The sequence below is a fragment of the Piliocolobus tephrosceles genome, chromosome 16 (genome assembly GCF_002776525.5).
Source record: "Piliocolobus tephrosceles isolate RC106 chromosome 16, ASM277652v3, whole genome shotgun sequence".
In the NCBI taxonomy this organism is placed as follows: domain Eukaryota; kingdom Metazoa; phylum Chordata; class Mammalia; order Primates; family Cercopithecidae; genus Piliocolobus; species Piliocolobus tephrosceles.
Genome location: NC_045449.1, coordinates 39166200 through 39191557, shown reverse-complemented (window position 1 = coordinate 39191557; position 25358 = coordinate 39166200). Strand labels below are relative to the sequence as shown.

General features: G+C 35.7%; 1 protein-coding gene across 1 annotated transcript in view; it reads left to right on the top strand.

Moving 5' to 3' along the window:
* STXBP4 (syntaxin binding protein 4) overlaps positions 1-25358 on the top strand; it is a 200883-nt gene that overhangs the window by 13680 nt on the left and 161845 nt on the right. The window contains exons 2-7 of the mRNA XM_023204537.1: positions 2925-3002; positions 3451-3575; positions 8110-8242; positions 17050-17156; positions 17337-17547; positions 18516-18594. Of these exons, the coding sequence (XP_023060305.1) occupies positions 3529-3575; positions 8110-8242; positions 17050-17156; positions 17337-17547; positions 18516-18594 (577 nt within the window). The 5' untranslated portion in view covers positions 2925-3002; positions 3451-3528. The remainder of the gene's footprint in view (positions 1-2924; positions 3003-3450; positions 3576-8109; positions 8243-17049; positions 17157-17336; positions 17548-18515; positions 18595-25358) is intronic.

Sequence of the window (25358 nt, the reverse complement as noted above, 5' to 3'; positions counted from 1 at the left end):
GGGATGAAGATTGTTTTAATGAGATCATAAGTAAACAGATTTATCAAAGAAAAGCTCTAATTTAAGTTTTCTGGAATAGATTCATCTTATACAACAAGATTTTTTTTTCTCCAATGTTCTACTTTCTCTGTTTTTGCTGACCTGTTTCCCTGTTATGATTCACCAAACTAGAATAACAATACATTTGTCTTCAATGTACATATTTTTAGTAAAAGAACAGTGTTTTCCTTCTATGTTATTTATTAATTATGGGAACTTGAGGGTGGTGTGTGTGTGTGTGTGTGTGTGGTGTGTATGTAACATTACTAGAATCCCTGTTGGTTGAGGGCCTTGCAAGCTTGTATAAAGAAAGAGTAGGAAGCAGGCAAAGGAGAGGGAAAGGACAGGCATGTTATGGTTTTTAAGGACATGACAATGAATACCTTGTTAATACAAAAAATAAGCCCACTGTTGGGATGGATAAGATTAAACTCACTTCTGTTTAATCAGTAGTGTCATCTTTATATAAAAGAGATAAAACATTACTATTCTTACTCTCTCATTCTACTTTTTTGGTGAATCAAGATTTTTACCTGAATTAATTTTCCACCATACTGTAGTAGAAACAGCTTGGGTTTGGAGCAAGAAAGAGCAGGATTCAAACTCTACTTTACAACTGGCCTGTGACAATGGACAAGTCACATACTTTCTGTATGACTTATTTTTCTTTTGTATAAAATTGGGTTAATAATACCTCCCTTGTGGGGTTCTTGTGGGAAGAAAATCCTGTGACATGGTGCCTGGCTGTATTTGTTTAATGATGACTTAGATCCCAGGTTACTCAGCCTTTCTCCATACTCCCTGTGTATACCGCTGTCAGAGCACTTCGCCCCTCCTGATCTCATCTCATCTCTAGCACTTAGGACACTGCCAACATGTTAAGTGAATGGAATAAACACCTAAATTTTCTTTTATACCTTAAAATAGAAATGTTTTAGAATGTCTTGTTAAGTATATTATATGGAATGTGTTGTACAGTAGCATTTATGCATCATTAGACTTGGATTTGTTCCCAGGGGACCTGGGGACCTGTGTCCAGTTAGAACAGCTCACCAAAGATGAGGATCTTACTCACTTTGGTACCAGTAGAAAGACTGCTCAATTTTTCACATCTGTTTTTCAGCAACGTGCTACTATGCCTACCTTACTTAATATGAGGAGATGCTAAGAGGTTAGGCAGTTTTTCTAATGCCATATTACTAGCACATGGCAATATTGCCATTTGAACTCTGCATTTCTTTTCTTTTCTTTTTTTTTTTTTTTTAACTTAGGTCTAGTACATTTTCCACAATATTGAATAAATACATTTGGAATACCTAGTATGTGAAACATAGTGCCAATTAATGGTAGTTACTATTATTATTGTTATATGAGAATGACCTCTCTTGAGGCTTGAGAATCTGCTCCATGCATGCATTATTAAAGCAGTGTATGATGAACTTATGCAAACTTAGTTTTAGAATTGAACTCTCTTCCATGACTATATCAGTCTTGGGGACAGCCGCGGTGGCTCTTGACTCTGAGTGACTGCTAGTCAAAGCCCAAGGATTGTAAGCTCCTCCCTCAGGTGGCCCTTCTTTTCCTCATGGGTACTGAATAACTTTCTTACTTCATGGTCATTGGACTTTTGCTACCGACATTGTGGCTTGGTGGCTTCATTTCTCTGGCTGTTGTTGATCTGCATGCTTCCACGGTTCCTGTTGCTTCCTACTCCAGAGGCTGTGAAGTCAAAATGTGTTTTTACCACCCAGACCAGTGAATATATCGCTATGTTAGGGTCTCAAAAGTAGTTGCTTTGTGTTTGGGGCCCATTCAGTTCATTTACAGAAGAATCTATGATTTCTTCTGCATACAGTGGTTGAAGAAAAGATAGAATGATCCTCTTGATTTTAGTCCTCAATCTCTCAGTTTTGTTCTGCCTAGAACTTTTTGTTTCTGAGTCCTCAGTTTCTCTGGGATTCTTTAAGATACATTCCTCCTGCACCTGTTTCCTAGGCCAGAATTTTGTTGTGAATCAGTTGCTGATGTGCTGCTTTTCAGAGGATATCACCTTTCTTTAGCTTAGTATGCCATACAAATATTGCCATTATGTGTGTGCTCAGACTTAAAAAATGTTTAAGAAGCACTGCCCTAAATTTTAGCTTCTTCAGCCCTCTTGGTACCAATTATCACCCAACCATCTATTTTTTATCTTCCAGAAACTTGTTCAAAATTTTTATCCAGTGGCTCTTTTCCCATTTACTCTTCAACATTCTGAGTTTATACTGTTTGTAACTCTTTACCCTAAGACTTTCATATTAGTTGACTCTTGGGAGGGAAAGAAGATATGTGCCAAGGTCAAGATGCCATTTTTAACTGAAAATCGGGTTTTTTTAAGTTTAACTTTATTAAGCTATAATTGATTTACAACAAACAGCAGATATTTAAAGTGAGACAGTTTGTTGCATTTGACATGTGTGTCCATTTGTGAAATCACCACAATCAAGGCACCCCCTGTACCTTTGTAGAAACCGAGGCTTGGAGAAGCCCGAACTTTCAAATGAGAACCCAGGCCTATCAGATCTCAAGGTCCATCCTGTAGACTATAACCTGAGTTCTAGTTAGGAGGAGAAGCAGATTAAAAAAACACTATTTTTCATTTGTGAGGGAAAACCACACAGTCTCTGAATCTAGCTCCTCATTTCTTCAGGAAGAGAGTTGTACTAAATGATCCTAGTGTCTTTGTCAACTTTAAGTTCCTTTGCTTCATTCATGTTTCTTATAAAAAGGTGGTAAATCTCTGTTCAAATACAGTTTGTTTTAATTTAATGAAACTGCACTATTCTCTGTAATTTTCACAGTGGAACAATATAAGACATTAAAAGCATATTTTTTTCTCTTCATAGGAAAGCCATTTAAGAAGTTCCTGGAATAATATTAGTCAGAGTACTATAGGATCTGCAGGAAGTGCCTCAAGATAGTTGGTAAGATAATAAGAATTTAGTTTTTTTCAAATGCATTGCATAATTACTTTTCTGACTATACGCTTCATAGCCTTGTGCTCGCCGGAGACATTTTCCTCAATCTTTAATTATTATATAATTTTTAAGCTTACCAAGGGTGGAAGTTGTAATAATTACCTAAAGCTTAGCTGTATTCTTCACTTTTGCCAGAGAATGAAGATTTTCTATAGATATGGATATTCATAATGATATAAACATATACCTATCTAATGAGCTGTCTTTACACTTCTCAGATGTTACTGTCAATAACTAAAATGCCATAACTCAAAATACATACAATACATCTGACATCTATACACAGGCTTATATTATTTATGTGCCAAGTGTATATAATGTTTTAATGAACAGTTGGAATCAAATTTGACAATTTTAAGACCTGACAATTTATTTTCTACTTCTTCAATCCTAGGAAAAGAAGAATTTCTAGACTCTTCATCAAGATCTTCATTTATACAGCTGTTAAATCCAAGGCTACTGTGGTGAAAGCATGAATAAAAATACATCTACTGTAGTACCATCCACTCTACTTGAAAAGTAACTTTTAAATTTAATACATTTTGAAATATAGTTTGAAATATGTAAACTATTAATGAACATTTGATTAAAAGTTTTTTTACATCTAGTTCTCTAATGTGGTCTAGGATAGCAGTAATGAGTAGTAAGTAAAGTAATACATTGAATTACCATTCAGTGTATAGAACACAATCTGCATTCTCTTTAAAGTCATCTGTACAGGGCATGGTAGGGCATGCCTGTAGGGCATGCCTGTAGTCCCAGCTGCTCAGGAGACTAGGACAGGAGGATAGCCTGAGGTTAGGAGTTTGAGGCTGTAGTATGCTATGATTGCACCTGTTAATAGCCACTGCACTCCAGCTTGGCAACATAGCCAAGACTCTGTCTCTAAAAATAATAAAAAATAAACAATTATAAAATTTATTTTTAAAAACTCTTCTGAGATTTCTTTTTTAAATTTTGATTTTTTAATATCTATAATATTTTATAATTCTGTTAAAAAATTTGATAAAATTAACTCTTGGTGACTAACAAACCACCCTAAAGCCCCTTAAAACAATAAGCATTTATTCTTTCTCATGATTCAGTGGGTTGGTTTAGCAGTTCTGCTCTATGCCAGATAATGTAGGGTGGCCTCATTTACATCTACATTCAGCTAGGAAGGCTGAATGGCTGAGGTCTCTTTAGGACTAGTCTGTCATTCTTCAGGAGGCTGGCTCAAGCTTTTTGCCTGGTGGCAGAAGCACAGGTGTTTTCCAAATATCCATTTTCCTCACATTTGCTGATATCCCATTGGCCAAAGCAATTTAAATAACCAAGTAAAAATTCAGGGAGTGGAGATATAGACTTAGGTTTTTTTTGTTGTTGTTGTTGTTTTGAGACGGAGCCTGACTGTGTTGCCCAGGCTTGAGTGCAGTGGCGCGATCTCGGCTCACTGCAAGCTCTGCCTTCCAGATTCACGCCATTCTCCTGCCTCAGCCTCCCAAGTAGCTGAGACTACAGGCCCCCGCCACCATGTCTGGCTAATTTCTTTGTATTTTTAGTAGAGACAGGGTTTCACCGTGTCAACCAGGATGATATTGATCTCCTCCTGATCTCGTGATCAGCCCGCCTTGGCCTCCCAAAGTGCTGGGATTACAGGCATGAGCCACTGCGCCCGGCCTAGACTTAGCTTTTAATAAAAGGAAGCAGTAAAGTCACATTACCAAGATGCGTGCAGACAGAAATGGGAGGAATTGGTGGCCATTTTGAAAATATACCTTTAACAAGGTATATTAAAAAAAATCTTGCTCTTAGTCTAGTCTTCACTGTGTGCCCTCATTCTCTTTATAAAATGTTGTTTTTATTCTTGGTCCTTTTGTAGTGCTTCTTTTTGCTTATATATAAAATAAATATACACATATATAATACACGTACACATGATAATTATATATATATTTGGATTCCACTCCCCAGAATATTCTTAAGTAAAAGATATCATGTATACTGTTTTGACTTTGCCTTTTCGTTTTAATGTATATCATGGTGATCCCTTCATATCAGTTTATAAAAATCTTCCTTGTTTTTTGTTATAACTGCACAATATTCTATGGTGTGGATGTACCATGGTTTATTCAGCCAGTACCTTATGGATGGACATTTGTATTGTTTGCAATTTCTGGTGAATACAAATTATGCCAAAATGAATAACCTAGCAGAGAAGTAATTTTCTATTTTTTGCCGGAGTATTTTTGGGATAGATTCCTGGAAATGGAATTGCTGGACCAGAGGGTTGATTTTTGTTAGAGGTTACCAATTTATCTCTTTAGAAGTTGTACCATTTTGCATTCCCACCAGCACTGTGCAAAAATGCCTCTTTTCCCATAGCTTTGTCATCAGAGTATATTGTTGAAGTTTTAAATTTTTATTGGTCTGGTAGGTGAGTAGTAGTATCTCTGCAGTTTTAACTTGTAATTCTCTTATGAGTAAAGTTGAGCAGAACTATTTTTAATATTTAATGGGAAAAAAAGTATATAATCTAAAATTTTAACAATAGAAGAGTTTTAAAATAAGGTCCTAGTCGTGTATGTAAATTTTATGCTGCCATGAACATATAAATTTGTGTTTAAGAAGAACTTTTAACAACATAGACATTGCTTATAATAATTCTGGGTAAGAAAAAAAATGAGATCTAAAACTGTTTAAGTAGTACAATAGCAATTCAGAAAATATATGGATATTCAGAAAATATATGGATAGATTTATACAGAAAAAAATATTAGCAGCACTAAACTGCTGTGCTAATAACACTTTGTTGGGATTAGAAAAGTAAGTTCCTGTACTGAAACAATAATATATGCCGGAGATAGTTTGTGCCCTCAGTGAAGGACATTCACATTTGAAGGGTTTAAGAGTTAGTGGAGAGATCTAATAAGGCATCTTACTTCCCTTTCTTACCTTCTCTTTCGTTTCTAGACTTTACTCATTTATGTTTTTGCAATCTACTATCCCGTAAAGAATGGGTTTATTGGCCAGGGGCGGTGCCTCATGCCTGTAATCCCAGCACTTTGGGAGGCTGAGGGAGCGGATCACTTGAGGTCAGGAGTTCAAGACCAGCCTGGCCAACATGGTGAAACCCTGTCTCTACCAAAAATACCAACAATTAGCTAGGTGTGGTGGCACATACTCGTAATCCCAGCTATTCAGGAGGCTGAGGTGACAGAGTCGCTTAACCTGGGAGGTAGAGGTTGCAGTAAGCCGAGATCACACCACTGCACTCCAGCTGGGACACAGCAAGACCCCGTCTCAAAAAAAAAAAAAAAAGAATGAATTTAGGGTGCATTTGGACCCTTGGACCCTGTCCTCTCTGCCTGTTTTCTGGCTGACTGACTATAGCCCTAGAAACCAGATAGACCTCGCCAAATTAGAGCTGAATTCAGTATACCTGTAATACAGCTCTAAATGATGGTATACATGGAGAGCAAAATATCAAAAACAGGGAGTGCTATATGCTTTTTAAAAATTTTTCTTTCTTCATTTTAGAAATTACTTTTTGAATGCAACAGTTTTCTTAAAGATATTCTTAGAATTTCTATGGTGGAAGCTAAGAAAGCTTTTTCTAAAAACTATAATCATGTAAGATATGAAGTAACTCTTTTTTTAATAGTAGTTTCAGTTATTCGATGTTTTTGAAGATAGCTGGAAGTCCTATATTCAACAGTGGCTCTAATACAACAACAAAGTAGATTACATATCACATTTTGCCTCTGAGGTAAGACTGACTGGGCTCACTCTTGGGCCATCAAGTTAACCTACCTGAATTTTGGGTCCTGTAAAAAAATAAGGATAAGAATCTTAAGGATTTTATAAATATTAAATTAAATGTCATTATTTAGGTATTGTTTAGCACAGTACCCAGTACATAATAAGTAAGCAGGCAGCCCTCAGTCTTATTTCAAACTTAATTCAAGTTTTGTTTGACCAGTAAAAGTCTCTGGTCTGACCTGGGTATTCAGAAATGCAACTTGGATATTCCTTTTGCAGGACTTTTTTTACAGTCCCTTCTTTTCAAATGGCATTGCTTTTATGTCTGGCAGAAATTACAGTTGAAACAAGTACTTTGTACCAAGAAAATATTCTTTCTAAATTAAAAAGATAAATTTTGAGATTCAAATGGAAGTCATATTAACTTTGCTTTAAATGGCCACAGACTTGTCTTTTAAAGCTACTTACTTAAAATATTTAGTTTTGAAATTCTTCAAGTAGTCTAATAACCAGATAAAAGCAAATCTTTTCCATCACCTTTAATAAATTTTTGTTCTACTCCAAAGAAATAAGCATTATCATTGTAAATTGTTTTTGTTTTGGTTTTGTAGATAAAATTAAAAGTATAGGCAAGCAAACTCATTTAATTGCTGTTATGTCACCATACTTTTAAAAATGTCATTGCTAGTAAGTACTATGTATTTTGGGTTGTCTGGATCAGGGGTCCCTAACCCCTGGGCCGCAGACTGGTAGTGGTCTGTAGTCTGTTAGGAACCAGGCCACACAGCGGGAGGTGAGCTGAGGGCAAGCGAGCATTGCTGCCTGAGGTCTGCCTGCTGTCAGATCAGTGGTGACATTCAATTCTCGTAGGAGCACGAACCCTTTTGTGAACTGTGCATGTGAGGGATCTAGCTTGCATACTCCTTATGAGAATCTAGTGGCTGATGATCTGTCACTGTCTCCCCTCACCTCCAGATGGGACTGTCTAGTTGCAGGAAAACAAGCTCAGGGCTCCCCCGATTCTACATTATTGTTAGTTATATAATTATTTTATTATATGTTACAATGTAATAATAAAGCGCACAATAAGTGTAGTGCATTTGAATCATCCCGAAACCATCGCCTCTTTGCACCCCCATCCCCTCTCCAGCTCCCATGGAAAAATTGTTTTCCATGAAACAAGTCCCTGGTGCCAAAAAAGATTAGGGGTCGCTGGTCTAGATCTAAGAATTTGATTTAATAAGTAGTTTAAAGAAAAAAATAGGTACAGATCTCTAGACTAACCTGTGTGTGCTAATTTACTTTATCTTAGGGATCCTGCCTTTCAGATGATTACAGTTACCAAGGAAACAGGCCTTGGCCTGAAGATACTAGGAGGAATTAACCGGAATGAAGGCCCATTGGTATATATTCAGGAAATTATTCCTGGAGGAGACTGTTATAAGGTAAAAATATGTCCCCTGCCCACCAAAAATACAAACAAAAAGACCTACCAGTGGTGAAGTTTATTTTTTCTTTTTTATTAGTGAATTTATATCCACTGTGACCATACCTCAGTGAAAAATAAAAAGGAACTAGGAGATAAGACTGTTGCCCTCAAGGAGCTTTAAACTAAGAAATAAATAGGTTATTCTTATATGAAAATAATAGATCTTTCTGACTGTAAGATAAGGTTATTATTTTTAAATTATGTGTTATTCAACTTTTATCCTGGATCTGATTGAGAGAAATTATATTTGATGACATGTTGTCTTTCTACTACTTTGAGTTTTTAAATTAAGTTGGATCAGTAGAACTTTAATTACATTCATTTAGCCTCTACTAAATGCAAAACAAAACAGAAACAGCAAACAAAATCTACTAATTTCTGAATTTGCAGTTCTTGTTGAGTTAATGAGTTTTATCACTCATTTAAAACCAGAAAATGTCTTTTTTTAGGAATTAGAAAGTCTTACTCTCCTCTTCAATGTAAGAAATATGTTATATAATGAGCTTCCTTTCACTTTGGTTAGTAGGAAGCTGAGACCCAAATTTGAAGCACAACCCCAGCAATTTAACAAACTGGTTACTATATTTGAATTCTCATTCTTCTTGGATTTCATTTGCTGTTTCTGTTTTACTAAAGTGATTATGTGTCATTTTTTGAAAATTGCGTCCACTTTATTTTGGAGAGATATCAGATATAAAGAATTTAATAAAATTATATTAATAATTAATAAAATTAATAAAATATTCTCCATTTGATTGCCTCCATTTGATTTTGGAGAGATATCAGATATAAAGAATTTAATAAAATTAATAATTAAGAATTAATAAAATATTATATTAATATCAAGCAATATAGCAAGAGAAAGGATCTTCTTCTTCTTTTGTTCTTGTTGTTTGGTTAAGTAAATAGTCCTACTACTTTTACCCACTGCCCCATCCATCCCCCACCACTGCAAACACTTGTTTACCAAGCAGTTTATCTTTTCAACTGGATTTTTTTGTCTTGTTAGGGAAAAATTCCGTTTTACCAATAACTTCCAAAATAGTCGTAGTAATTTCAATTGCTTTACAGTTGTTCAGATAATAAGTTGTTTTAAATGTACTTTCTAAGTGTTATATAGGCCAGGCATGGTGGCTAATGCCTGTAATCCTAGCTTTGGGGAGGCAGAGGCAGGAAGATTGCTTGAGCTCAGGAGTTTGAGACCAGCCTGGGCAACGTAGAGAGACTTGAACTCTATTAAAAATAAAAAAAATCAGCCGGGCGTGGAGGCGCGTGCCAGTAGTCCCAGGAACTTGGAGGCTGAGGTGGGAGTATTGCTTGAACCCTGAAGATCAAAAGCAGTGAGGTGTGATCGTGCCACTGCACTCCAGCCTGGATGACAGAGTGAGACCCTGTCTCAAAAAAAGTATTATTTAATAAGTTTAATGGTATAATTTTTTGGCCATTAAATTTAAATTATTAATCAACATATTTAAATGCTAAATTTAAACAAATCCAAACAAACCAAAAATTGAATTTTTTTCTTCCAAGAATTGAAGTGTTTCTTTTCTTTTTTTTTTTTTTTTCCTTTCTTTCAGACCGAGTCTCGCTCTGTCGCCCAGACTGGAGTGCAGTGGCGTGATCTCAGCTCACTGCAAGCTCCGCCTCCCAGGTTCACGCCATTCTCCTGTCTCAGCCTCCAGAGTAGCTGGGACTACAGGCGCCCCCCACCAGGCCCTGCTAATTTTTTGTATTTTTAGTAGAGATGGGGTTTCACCGTGTTAGCCAGGATGGTCTCTTATCTCCTGACCTCGTGATCCGCCCACCTTGGCCTCCCAAAGTGCTGGAATTACAGGCATGAGCCACCACGCCCGGCCGAGGTGTTTCTTTAGTGTTAAAGCTGAGAGGTGTGTGTGTGTATGTGTTCAGTATAGCTAAGGCATTTCTTAAACTACCCTTGATATAATGCAATAATAGATCAAGGTACCTAACAAATGATAAGAATTTGCTTGCTTGCTTGCTTGCTTTTTTTTTTTTTTTTTTTTTTTTTGAGACAGAGTCTCACTCTGTTGCCCAGGCTGGAGTGCAGTGGCACAATCTCGGCTCACTGCAACCTCCACCTCCCAGGTTAAAGCGATTCTCCCACCTCAGCTTCCCGAGTAGCTGGGATTACAGGTGTGTGCCAACACACCTAACTAATTTTTGTATTTTTAGTAGAGACGGAGTTTCACCATTTTGGCCAGGCTAGTCTCGAACTCCTGACCTCAGGTGATCCATCTGCCTCAGCATCGCAAAGTGCTGGGATTACAGGCGTGAGCCACCGCGCCTAACCTAAGAATTTGCTTTTAAGACGAGCATGAATTTGTGCTTGTTTATTACGATGAAAACTAGTTGGAGTTAGAGTAATAAATTGATAGCAGTGGTGCTGAACGACTCTTTGTCTTCTGTCAGTGATAGCAAATTAAGGAATTATTCTTATATACTTTTTCTTAGAATTTCATTGAAAGTATTAAAAGGCAAAATTTTCTCATTGACTATATTCTCTACCTACCACTAGAGGGCAGCACAGAGCTATTAATGTTCTTTCTACCTGGTCATAGCTGACCAAAAACAGGCAAGATAGAAAAAGGTGTAGGAGAAGAGGACCTGGGACAATGGCTCATGCCTGTAATCCCAGAACTTTTGGAGGCCCAGGCGGAAGGATCCCTTGAGCCCAGGAGTTCCAGGTTGCGGTGAGCTATGACTGCATCACTACACTCCAGCCTGGGCAACGGAGCATCTCTAAAAAATAAAAAAAAAAAAAAAACGTATAGAAGAGTAATTTTCTAGTGCTTACATTATTTTTAAATATTTTCTCAAAAATATGCATATGCATATTTATTCTTCAAATACAAAATTGATATAACTATTTCAAAACAATGTATTAATAACGATACATTTACTGTATTCTAAATACTGGTTTAACATGTTATAAATTTCTAGTCTGCACAGAATTTCTACATAGTATAATCTGTAGAATAGGAAACACAAACTCATAAGGTTATCTTAATGAAGTTGCTGAACTGAGTAACTGTTAATATTTTTTAAATGCATATGAATGCTTTAACTTTCTGTAATTTTAACATTATAATGTTTCATAATTAACAATATAGGCAATCTCAAGCTTATAGCTAGATTATATTTCATTTATATTTGCAAATCTTCCAAACTGTAAGGGAGTTATTGGAACTCAGAAGGACTTTTCTTTAATTATTCATGGTTTGCCACCACGTACCCCAAATGTTTTCCTCTTGGAAAATATGAGAATGAAATACTGGTTTAGTAGAAGCAAAATATTATGTTTCTTTGAAAAACATATCCAGAGTTCAAATATGGGATATTATGAATACATCTTTTCTGTTCAAGTTGAACTGAGATTTCCTCAGCTCTAAGAGCTAGAGGCACCCTATAAATTGAGAACAACTATATCAGTTGCTAAAGTTAAGGAAATAAGAGAGGTCCAAGGCCCTTTTACCCTGTCAGCTAGTCCCATATCTATCTGGAGTCAATCCTAGACCCTTTTTCTGGCCTAGACACTCCTTTAACCTTTATACCCATATTCAATTCCCTGATCAACATTTTTGCTTGGACTTCTTAAGGGTATCTCAAACTCAACATTTCTGAAGCTGAACTCATAGCATTTACATCACACCATATTCTGCTCATCTCTTCCCAGAGTCTCTTCCAGTTTACCTAGTCTTGGTGAAAGACAGCCAGGTACACAAAGTCAGAAAATTTATTTCCACTCCCATAACACTATTCAATTCATTAACACATACCATTGACTTTCTACTCTCTAAATATCTCTTGAATCCATCAGTCTTCTTGATCTTCATTCTCATCAGTGGAGCTTAAACTGTCATCAGTTTTGAATCAGCTCTTTTCAGTAACATTGTTTGTTCTCATGCGCCATTTCCCTCCCAACCTATATCTTACTAATATTTGGTTGCCTACAAGGTTTCATGTAGTGTGGCTTCTGCCCTCTCCTTCTCTGGCTCTCTATCACTATGCATTTTCTCAGTTCCTGGAAGGGGCCAGTTTTTTTTTTTTTTTCCATGTCATATGCTGTTTCCTTAGTCTGGAAACAGCACTCCGTTTTCTTTCCCGTATTATTTCTTTATCAATTCAAATACTATTGCCTAAGGACTGTGTTGCCTGCTTTTCCCCAGTCTAGGCTAGGTTTTATTTTTTCTATATATGCTCCTAACTCCTGTTCCTTTCCTTTGTGTCACCTATCTCAGTTTGTAATGATGTGTTTATATTTATGATTGTTTAATCAACTCTGCCTGAACCACAAGACAGTGTTTCTTAAGGGCAAAGATGCTCTCTGATTTTATTCACAGGAACGTTGTTGGTCTTTGGTGTGGTGCCTGACACATACATACTTACTCAGTTTAAATTTAGGAATGAATGGTCCCGTAGTCATTTTGTCACATTTCCGAGGATTTCTGATCTGCTTATTTACCCTTCCACTGACACCATTTGGGCTCCACACCAAGGTACTTCCTCCTTGGGCCTTTGTGTCAGATTTCCGACAATACTTTAAAGTTCTCAAATGTTCATTTTTATTTCTTTCTTTTGTTGCTGGTAATATAGGGAAAGTAGACAGAAATCAAAATTCTCTCTTCAAATCTGATAGTATATTTCATATTTTCTTCAGTTGGTTCTAAGACATACATTAAAACATACACATATAAGCTATGCATGCCCACACACACATATATAACATGCATATATCAGTATGTAATATACTTCTGAGTGTGTGTATATATGTAATTTTTCCTCTTCTATCTCTGAAATTATAGGTCTCACAATCAATGTCGTCATGTAATTTGGTGGCATTGAAGTAGGACATATTTAACTTTCGGAGGAAATCTGTTTTCATGCTAAGCATAGTGCTGGAACCAGGGCTAAGGCTTTTAGATAAATAGCAGGATCAGGCCTCTGGATGACGAACTATGAAGAAACCAGTCCCACTGGTGGGAGCTGAAGAAGTAGCAGCCAAGATGGTTCCCTTTGCAGTGTCACTGTCTTTATTCCTTTGCCGTTATAATTTCTGTCATAGCTACCCTAATTTCCTCAGACTGTTTCTTGGCCCCTTTTCACCTACTGTGAACTTACTGTGTACCTAGCACTGTGCCAGGGAACTAACCATGAAAAAGACAGAGTTCTAGTTCTGCCTAACTGAAAGAATTGGTGATTCTGGCCCACTAAAAGAATCATTACCCCTAGATTGGGAGTTGCTGATTTAGTATATTCTAACATGAAGGCAGGGAAAAGCGGATGTGTAAACAAAAGGACCATACAGATTAAGTGCAATCCTTTAGGTAAGTAAAAGTGTTTTTTGAGCAAAAAGACACAACAATTAAGTGAATCCTGGGGAACTAGAGAAAACTTGCAGCAGAGATAGTGTTTGAATTGGGCTGTGAAGTTTAAGTCAGAGTTTATCGCAGAGAAGTGGGAGGGTAGATGGTGGCATTCTAGATGGGAATTCATATGTATAAAAACATTGAGGTTCGAAAGACCATGGCTGATTTGAGGCACATTCTCTGAGAGTAGAATGAAGAATTTATATGCTGGTGTGGAAGGTGGATGGTGAAGCTAGAAAAAATAAGTTGCAGTAAATTTGTTGTGCTGGGTTTGGGACGTTGAGGAGTTTCAACTTTTCCTACCAGTTGGCAACCACTGAAGGTTCTCAATCTGATGAGTAATATAATTAAATTTGCTATCAGTATGAAAATTGTCCACAACAGATATGGAAGTCTCATTCCCCGCATCTTATTTAACATCTATAATGTGGTATAATTTACACGTTACTTAATTCTTATAGTGACCTCGTGTTACATATATTTATCCCCATTCTACAGCTAAGAAAATGGAGCTTCATAAAAGCTAAACAACTTCCCTCAGTTCACAATAATAACTGGAGTTAAAAGAAGGTTCCTGTCAGTCTACATCTTGTAAAAGTATAGGAAAGGAATCTTAAGGCTTACAGAGGGACTGTTCCTTCGTATTAGGTATAATGAGTTAGTTAAATCAGAATTAGGCTGTATAGATGGTTTCTGATAATATTGAAATGTATTATTTAGAAAACTATATACCAAAGTCATAATATAGAAATGAATAGTACTGCTCTTTTTTAACAGAAGTGTTTACGTGGTCAGGAATATATTATTATTTCAACATCTACATGAATGTCAATGTGAAAAATTCAGATCTGAAGTTCAACATATGAAAGTGCTTGGCACATTGCCTCGCATGTCAGGTAGTTGCTCTGTAACTGCTGAATTGAAATCTAGACTGCGTGGAAGAGATCTCAGCATATCTCTGAAGTTAGTATCTTCACATATACATTAATCCAGCTGGGGCAGAATGCACTCGAATGCCAGACTTACAAAAATAGCTTTGTTTTCATTTGCAGGTTCTGACTTTTAAACAGGTTCAGAAATTCACGTGATCAGCTAAGATCTTATTCTAGGAGGCAAAGAAAAAAACTAACTGCTATGAATACTTTTTAGAAAGAAAAAATATGTAAACACCAGAAGTCATAGTCAGAAGGCATGCTTCTTCTTCTCTTCTCTGACTCTCTTCCTGCCAGAAAATGCTGCTTCGGTACATCAACGTACTTTAATATAAGTTGGGTTAAATTGCCTTCATGTGAACTTTTTCTCTGTACTAACACTGCATGTTATGTTGTCTGACTTTGCTAACTATATTTAATCACATATTTACATAAAATCAAAATTTGTTTTCAAATTATATATATAAAATAAAATATATATGATATATATGATATATTTATTATCATATATATATATATATATATATATTTTTTTTTTTTTTTTTGAGGCAGAATTTTGCTTTGTTGCCCAGGCTGGAGAACAGTGGTGCAATCATGACCTTGACCTCCTGGGCTCAAGTGATCCTCCCACTTTAGCCTCCTGAGTAACTGAGACTACAGACATGTGCCATCTATTTTTATTTTTTTTGAAAGATGGGGTCTAACTCTGTTGCCCAGGCTGGTCTCAAACTCCTGGGCTCAAGCAATCTTTCTGCCTTAGCTTCCCAAAGTGTTGGGTGTACAGACGTGAGCCACTGTGGCTTATATATGTTTTAAAATTAAGTTGACTCTGTTGGTTTAAGTATTTTAAATAATGTTTACATTTCAGTAGGATAGGGTCATTATGCATCTAGATTATATCATCTTTTACACGGTATTTGAGATATGTTTCTATAAAATCCTTTCATGAATGTTTTATGTCAATTTTGTTGTTTTCCTATGTATTCTTTAGTCAGTGAAAGAGGTAGTACTTCATGTCTTTTTAAAAAATAATACCTATTGTTATTTAGGAGTAAAATAACTGTGAATCACCATTATTATAAATAATACAGCTTAGATTAAAGATCAGTATCCAAGGGATATATTTTAGTAGATAAGACTTTAAAGAAAGATGTTTTCTTGAATTTGTGAAAGTTACTTAAGTACCATCAAGGTGAAAATCTCCCTTTTAAACCATATAAGCTTTTTCTGCAGTTATAAAAATAATGGTTTCTACCACTGTACTAATTAATGATAAATAGGGAAATACCTTAGGAACTGTAAAAGAAGAACTGATAATATTGAAATGTATTATTTAGAAAACTATATACCAAAGTCGTAATATAGAAATGAATAGTACTGGTCTTTTTTAACAGAAATGTTTACGTGGTCAGGAATATATTATTATTTCAACATCTACATGAATGTCAATGTGAAAAATTCAGATCTGAAGTTCAACATATGAAAGTGCTTGGCACATTGCCTCGCATGTCAGGTAGTTGCTTTGTACTTTATTTTCTGGTTTGAATAAAAAGAAAAGACAAAAACTGGGAAGCTTATCTAACAACTTCATTAACTCTTGTTCCTGATATGCTCTGTCTTATTCAGTTACGCTAGCTATGAGCAAGCCAGGCCTTAGCAAAGGCAACACCAGGCAGCCAGTTAGAATTGTCATTATTAGCAGGACATGGCTAACAATATATGCACAGCCAACTAGGCCTTAATCACAGGGGGATAGCAGGTCTAGTAAAAAAGATGATGCTGAAATACGGGTAGGATCAATATAATTAAAATCCTTGACCAGGCGCAGTGGCTTTCACCTGTAATCCCGGAACTTTGGGAGGCCGAGATGTTCCTAGGCTTGAGCCCAGGAGTTTGAGACCAGCCTAGGCAATGTTAGGAGACCTCATCTCTACAAAAAATTTTGAAAATGTAGAAATTTTGTTAAAAAAAGACCCTTGACTAAAGTTTTAAAAATTTCAATGTGGGATAACTGCACATTGAACAGTTTGGTGGGAGAAAATATGTAGGAATGCAGAGAAATTAAAGTAAATGAGTTTTGTATTCTGAAATAATCCCACAGTTATTTGGCCTACTTTATCACAGAGTCAGAGCTTGATCAGCCTCATAGTGCTCGGTTTTTAAAACAGGTCCCTTTTCCTGGTATACTGACCTATGTCCTACCTGCCATATTCAGAATTCTTTAGCATGTAAATTTATTCATGGAATGCACGAACCATTCCATTTTACTCATATATATTACTGAACCAGACTTTAATCAAGACATTTTGCTACTGAGGTGTCTAAGATTTTACTTTTTACTTTTTTTGAAGGCGTTCTTCACAAAAACTTTTCATTGCTTTAATTGCATCAATTTTTTTTAAATACCTCATTAGTTACTTTATAAATGTTACTGTTTTTGTTAGGATGGTCGTTTGAAACCAGGAGATCAACTTGTCTCAGTCAACAAGGAATCTATGATTGGTGTATCATTTGAAGAGGCAAAAAGCATAATTACCAGAGCCAAGTTGAGGTAACTATACTACCCATGGGATAGAATGAGTCATTTAAGATGTCTCCTTGGAAGCAGTAATTTAAGATGTATTAAGTACTTTATAAGAAATATTTTTTAATAACATTTGAAACATTATCTTGGAATTCAGTTGTACTGTATTCATAGCATATCCATAAAGTGATTTCTTTTTAATACTAGGTCAGAATCTGCTTGGGAGATAGCATTCATCAGACAAAAATCTGACAACATTCAGCCAGAAAATCTGTCATGTACATCACTTGTAGAAGCTTCAGGAGAATATGGACCTCAAGCCTCAACATTTAGTTTTTTTTCTTCTCCTCCTGAAATACTAATCCCAAAGACCTCATCCACTCCCAAAACAAATAATGCCATTTTACCTTCTTGTGAGGTAAGTCAGGTAATCTTAAATTTCTCTATGTATATACTCCGTAAATTCCCTATACATTTTTACATTGGTTATGTACATATAGAATTATTTCAGTAAAATTGTTAACAAATTAATATTTCTTTGAAAGATTTTTATTTTTTTCTATTTAAAATTTTTATGCTGTGTTTTCAATAAACATATTTTAAGTCAGCATGTCCTGTGGCCAGAAGCATGATTGATTAGAAAATAGCAGCATGACAAAATGGTTCCACAAAGATATGCCTAGATATCACTCAAAACTATGTTAAGAATGTCATATTTAGTTTCAGTTGGTTTAGTTATTTGCCCTTTCTGTTCTCTGCTTGACTGAAGTCAGGCCATCTTCCTTTTGTTCCTTAGCTTCTTTCCCACACAGTGAGGCTAATCCCAGGCTAATCCAGTCTAAGAGGGTATCGCACCTTCATGCGTGCTGTAGTTCACCCAAGTAGAATCACACAAAATGGGCAATTTCTATATCAGAATTAACATACTCAATTTCTAACTGCTATATTGTCCTAACAAATTACAGTTATAGAATAAAGTGTGTATTATTTATGTCTGTGTTAGCTGTAAAATAGGAAACTTAGGCTTTTAGTCAGTAGAATAAAATTCGTCAAAGGTAACTTCAGTCTCTGGTACATGCTGCACAGAGACAGAGTATAAGATTTTCTGTCAGCCCCTTATACTTTGTCACTTGCAGCTATAATACTTTTAAAAGACAACATGTGTGGCCTTATATTTTGTTATCCTTGGATGTAGTAGAGCTGAAAGCAATCGTTACCTTTAATTCTGAATTGCTTTGTTTGAAGATGCATATACCAAAATTTTAGAGGGTTCATGTTTGAGGGACAATTACTTTAATCTCTGTAACCATTCTTTTTATGTTAACATGGGCTTTAAGTGACCTACTTTAGTAAATGACATTGCATGTTCCTCATTTTCTTTCACAGATAAAAACTGGATACAACAAAACAGAACAGATTCCAATTACTTCTTCAGAAAACAGTACTGTGGGTTTGTCTAACACAGGTAAATACACGTTTAATTTCTCCTTCCTGTTTTTTTTTTTTTCAATTCTCTCTCAATGAGGAGTATGTAATGTGACTTAAGACTTCGAAGAAGGGTGAATTATGTCTTTGTTCCTTCAGTGAATGAAAAAGTAAAACTAATGTCTTTACGTTGGTCCCTGTTAAAATATGACTTTTATTAGAAATTTCCCTGAACAAAGAGTTGAAATTTCAAAAGATGCATTGTCATAACAATGTTTATAAAGCTATAATAATTAATGAATTGTTTAAATCAAATAATGAAAAGTCTTCTATAAAGATCAAGATTAGGTTGCCGTGTCCTTTTAGTGCAATACTGATGAGGTACATTAAATACACCTTTCAGAAAACACATTATAGAAGGGAGCATACCTTAAGAAAAGAAATGTATCTTGTTTTTTTGGAAGAAATCATATGGATATCAATTAGAAAGGATGTCAGTATTGTTAATTCATTATTATTGATTCTTAATTACCATAAAATGATTTACTGACTTTTTAAAACAATAAAGCATTAATTATCTAAGCCAAGTGTAAAATAAGCATTCTTATTTGGCTGTAAGGTGTTTACAGGATCAATATCAGGAAAAAGTCCCCTGAAATTATCTCCAAAAGTTAAACACAATGATAAAAAGACTAAACATAACTGAAAAACTAATTATATATGCCTAATTATAATGCAAATTTTTACCTGTATATTTTAGTTTTGTTTTAATAGCATTATTTATACAAGAACAGAAAAATAAGGAAGCATTAATTTAAATTAAATAGCAACCAATCTTTTTTTTGAGACGGATTCTCGCTCTGTCAAAGCTCTGCCTCTTGGGTTCATGCCATTCTCCTGGCTCAGCCTCCTGAGTAGCTGGGACTACAGGTGCCCGCCACCATGCCCAACTAATTTTTTGTACTTTTAGTAGAGACGGGGTTTCACTGTGTTAGCCAGGATGATCTTGATCTCCTGACCTCGTGATCTGCCTGCCTCAGCCTCCCAAAGTTCTGGGATTACAGGCATGAGCCACTGCTCCCAGCCCAATAGCTGCCAATCTTTATAGGAATTTATACTATATTCCACAGTGGTTTACTCCAGTTTGGGGTGATATTTACCAGTAGGTTAATAGCAGTCTTCAGCCATGAGTTATATTTGCTTTTACTTAGATTTATTGACCCTTAGAAACTTTATAGTATTATTCCTCTTACATAATTTATTTCCAGTCTCTGGATGTACTATATTTATTTTAAACTGGGAACCCATATGAGAAGAAAAAGACAAATGAAACAGTCATGAGATGAACATCAAAATTGCTGGATGATGGAAGTCAGAATCCTTTATTCCTTGATTATATTATAAAATATTAATAATTATATAACATGTTTTTAACTTTCAAAGTAATTGAACTATTCAATGCCTCTTTTAACCTTTTATTCAGTAAGGATTTACTATGTTATATAGAATACAGTACAATGGGATTTATGAAGAAATTAGGATATTTTCTGTGAGATACTTAATAGTATATTGTAAAATAAAACATGGGGCTAAAAATTCTAATTATTCAAATTAGGAAACATTCTAATTTATATGCATGTGTTTGTTTATAGATGTGTGTGTATGTTTATTTTGTCAAGCAGCTACTATTTGCAATTTTTTGTGTTAATCGGAGCAGGATGTGGGTGGTTTTGTTACTCTAAAAACCATTCTGTCTTGTGGATGAATAACACATTTACACAAATTATGTAAAGACATGAACAAAGAGGCCTAAGGAAAGAAGTAGTGAGTGCTATAAGTATGGTATAAGGAAGGCACAGTGGTTACCACCAGACTCTGAATACAGACTCAGTGTTCAAGTTCTTGCTTTCATCTTATTAACTCTGTAACCTTGAAATAGTTACAAGTTACATGGAGTTGTTATGAGGATTAAACAAGATCATGCATGTCACGCAATTATATTGTAATTAGTGCATAGTATATGCTTACTAAATTTTCCTGTTACTGATAATATAGAACCTATAGCTTAAAGTGTAGCTCAGATAATATTCTAGGTCATGTTTATAGAGCAGAAGGAAAAGCTTCCAATTCTTGATTCAATTTTATGTCCTCCCCTTGACCCCAAAAACTAGTATATAATAAGGAATCTGTCACAATATGCAGAAATTAAGAAAAATTTCTTGGCAAAAGTCAGACATTATCCATATCTTGAAAAACGTGGTAAACGTCAATTGATAACTGAACACAGGAGATCGTTTCAAGTTAAGGAAGCACCACAAATAAAAGAACTGAGGATGAGCTAGAGGTCAGATGACTCTAAGAGTCAGGTGTGATTAGAGCAGAGATCTTGTTAACAATAAATAATCTCAGGTAAATTTATACCAGTCGCTATAAGAACAGTGGTAGATTTTGTAGTAGAAAAATAGGTTAGTGAAAAATATATTTAAGTAAGTTATAGGTAAAGTAAATACTAAAATACAACTAAGATGGAACATTTTTCTAGAGTAGAAATTGTGTCAACTCAGTCTCATTTTCTTCTACATAAATGTAATAGACAAGATATTTCTGTGGAGTGGAAAAAAGGCAAAATCACCTCTAAATTATCTCTAGATAATTTATATATATTGTGATCTGCATGTTATAAGTACCTAATTATAGATGGTTACAAATCAGAAATTAACCATCACTTCTAGATTTCCTCAGTTACCTGATACTAATTCAAAAAATATAAACAAATTTTAATGTTAACCTCAACAAAAGTAAATGTAATTAGATAGTTCTATGTCTGTTCTTATCTAAAAATCATGCTAAAGTGTAAAAGTTGGTTAGAATTTTAAAAATCCACATAATATTTAAATGTTTTCAAAAACGATGCTATTACAGAAATTTATTTCAAAATCCAGAGTTGTTCACTAGTGCTGTATATAAGTTGAATATCACATCTGTAATCCCAGCACTTTGAGAGGCCGAGATGGGCAGATCACTTGAGGTCAGGAGTTCGAGACCAGCCTGACCAACATAGTGAAACCCTCTCTCTACTAAAAATGAAAAAAAAAAAAAAAAAAAATTAGCCAGCCATGGTGGTACACGCCTGAAGTCCCAGCTAGTCGGGAGGCTGAGGCAGGAGAATTGCTTGAACCCGGAAGGCAGAGGTTGCAGTGAGCTGAGATTATGCCACTACACTCCAGCCTGGGTGACAGAGCGAGACACCATCTCAAAAAAAAAAAAAAAGAATTGTTGCATGAATAAATAGTCATTATTTTAACTTTACTAATAGTGTAAAGACTTAATTCCTTTAGACCAAGTCTTTTGAAACTGAAATAAAGTAGTTATGGGGAAAAATATCCATTCAGAGTTCATGGTATTAAGCAAATTGTATTGATCCTTTCCTTACAAAACATTCCTTTTCTTCTGCTGCTACAAAGAGAATAGGAACAGAAGATCCGAGAGAGGCCAGGCATGGTGGCTCACGCCTATAATCTCAGCACTTTGGAAGGTCGAGATGGGAGAAATCACTTGAGCCCAGGGGTTCAAGACCAGCTTGGGCAATATTGCGAGACCCTGTTTCTACAAAAATTAAAAAATTAGCTGGGCATGGTGGCATGCACTTGTGGTTCCAGCCACTTGGGAATCTGAGGTAGGAGGATCACGTGAGCCCAGGAGGTCAAGGTTGCAGTGAGCTGTGTTCAGAATACTGCACTCCAGCCTGGGAGACAGAGCAAGACCAAGACACTGTCTCTAAAGAAAGGAGAAGGAGGGGGAAGGAGGAAGAGAAGGAGAAGGACAAGAAGGAGAGAGATCCAAGAGAATAATAAGCCATACTTGGAAAAACTCACTCCCCCAGAGAGGCGCAAATAAAGAGCTTGGGGCTGGGATAGAGAGATATTATTGGCAGATGAGGAAAACTGTCTGTGAGAGGCTTTCGGGTAAAGCTACTCTGAATTGACAAAGTATGCTGGAGTTATACACAGACCCTCTTAAGGTTTTAACTCAAAAGTAAAGGTGTAAGTTGTCTGGAGAAAGATTTTGTTAAGCCCTGATTGCATATTGTTAAATGAAGGTTCGTATAATCTTACATTAAATCTCCTTATAATACAGTGTCTCTATGTTGATATTAATAATACTGTATACGTTTTCACAGTAGTTTTCTATGATATTGTTGATCTTCTAACTCCTATGAGGCAGTCTGGTTTATTCCTCCAACTTTGTAGACGAGCAAACTGATTATGAAAGATGTTGAACACATTTAAGAACATTGGTCTGGAGTCACAAGAGATTAGACTCCTAACATTATCATGTACTAGCTATGTGACCTAGGCTAATTTCTTTACCTTTTCCTGCCTTGGTCTTTTATCTTTGGGATGGGAATAATAACATCTGTGGTCACTGTGGTCACTGTGAAGATGAATGAGCTTATATAGGTACATAGTTTACTGTTTAGATAGAAGTAAGCATAAATAGGAGCTTCTGTTCTTTTCACTGTTAGATATAGCAATTTTTTTTTTTTTTAACAGAGTCTCGCTCTGTCCCCCAGGCTGGAGTGCAGTGGCACAATCTCGGCTCACTACAAGCTCCGCCTCCCGGGTTCATGCCATTCTTCTGCCTCAGCCTCCCGAGTAGCTGGGACTACAGGCACCCGCCACCACGCCCCGCTAATTTTTTGTATTTTTAGTAGAGATGGGGTTTCACCGTGTTAGTCAAGATGGTCTCGATCTCCTGACCTTATGATCTGCCCGCCTCGGCCTCCCAAAGTGCTGGGATTACAGGCGTGAGCCACTGCACCCAGCCAATATAGCAAATTTTTATGCTTAGATGTAGGAAAACGTGAGAACACATTCCTCAGTATGTCAATGTTGTAAGTGTTCCTGTCTCACCTTCTCTCATTCTCCTCTCTTCCCCTTGCTCTCCCCTCTGCAACTCTTTCAATTACTTAACACTTGAAATGAATAATTCAAGCCCAGGTTTAGTCTTTGAGACCATAATCAGGTTCACTTGGGTCCACCGATTGTTAATATGCCTTAATTGCAGGCCAAACACCAAGCTGGAAGTCATTGGACAAGCTTCATATATCCAAACCTTAAAGGATGAAAAATAAAGTTATCTGCTGGTTGGTCTTCCATATCATTCCACTCCATGCTGATCTTTATACTACACTTTAGGTTTGGCATAGAATTTCTCTTAGGAGAGGAAAAAAATTACATGTATGTATATAAAAATATTATATGGGTATATACACACACATACACATATATGTGTGTATATGTATATGTGTGTATATGTGTATATATATGCATACCCACATATGTATGTGTATATATGCATATATGTATATGTGTGTGTATATATATACACTATGTATATATTATTTTTAATTTCATGGCCAACAATTAGGTATGATTACAAAGGAGATTCACTTACTTTTATCAGAATTGTAAAAATTCTATTTAATACTAAAATCAGTCTTTTTCAAAGTTTAATTCCATTTGAAGCTAAAAGTCAGCATCCATTTTTTTATGATCTTGACACCTATAAGCTATATTAAAGATTTTACATAGAATGTTAAGGATGTGTTAAAGGTTTAGAGGAAGACTATTTATTTTCATATGCACTTCTTATATTCTTAAGAGAATGCAAATCATTTTGTACTTAGAGACAGATGCTCTGAGAAATTTTAAAAAATTAAAACACTGCATAAAGATGTGACATTTTCCAAAGATTTTTCTTCTTCCTCTTGTTTCTATGTAGAACTAGTAAAATATCATTTAAAAGTGTATTTAGAATAGTGGCAATTTAGATAGTAAGATCAACATGAATTACAGGAATTTGTTTTACAAACTTTGGCATATTAAAACATACAGTATTTCAAGTTCTGGTCTTTTGTAGCATCTTTTTTATTCATGCAATAAGGACAAAGGCTTGTTTAAATAATCAGGGTATATTGAGAAGATGTAGGAAAATGGATAAGAAGTGTATGACTTTTAGCTCTTGCAAATTCATTTATGCTACTTGAAATGTAACCTGTCTTTAAAATAAGAGATAAGATTTTTATCTCAAAGTACAGAATCTATATAATACTTTATGTGCAAACTTGAAATGACTTGCATTTATGTTTTTTTCCAGAGTACTTCCAGAATTCACATCACAAAACACTTTTACCACTCGAAAAAATATCAACATCTTTGAACAAAAAGACTTTATCTTTTTAAGGCATTGTGGTGATGTAGTAGTGGTGGGATGTATGTTTGTCTTTTAAGTTAATATATCTTTGGGACTTCACAATGCATAATTGGCTACTCTTGTATCTTAGGACTTAAGTGAAGCCAGCTTATATAAAAAATTTAGACTTAAAAAAATTATGAAAACTGGCCAGTTGCGGTGGCTCACTCCTGTAATCCCTGCAGTTTGCGAGTCTGAGGGAGGCGGATCACCTGAGGTCAGCAGTTCGAGACCTGCCTGGCCAACATAGTGAAACCCTGTCTCTAACTAAAAATACAAAAATTAGCCAGGCGTGGTGGCATGCACCTGTAGTCCCAGCTACCCGGGAGGCTGAGGCAGGAGAATCGCTTGAACCTGGGAAGCAGACATTGAGCCAAGATCACGCCACTGCACTCCAGCCTGGGTGACAGAGTGAGACTCCGTCTCAAAAAAAAAAGAAAAGAAAAGAAAAAGTTACGAAAACAAAACTAACAGCTGCCAACTGATTAGCTATAATTATTTTTGAACAGCAGGAACTCAGAACATATACTGTCAAATGAAAATTTCTAT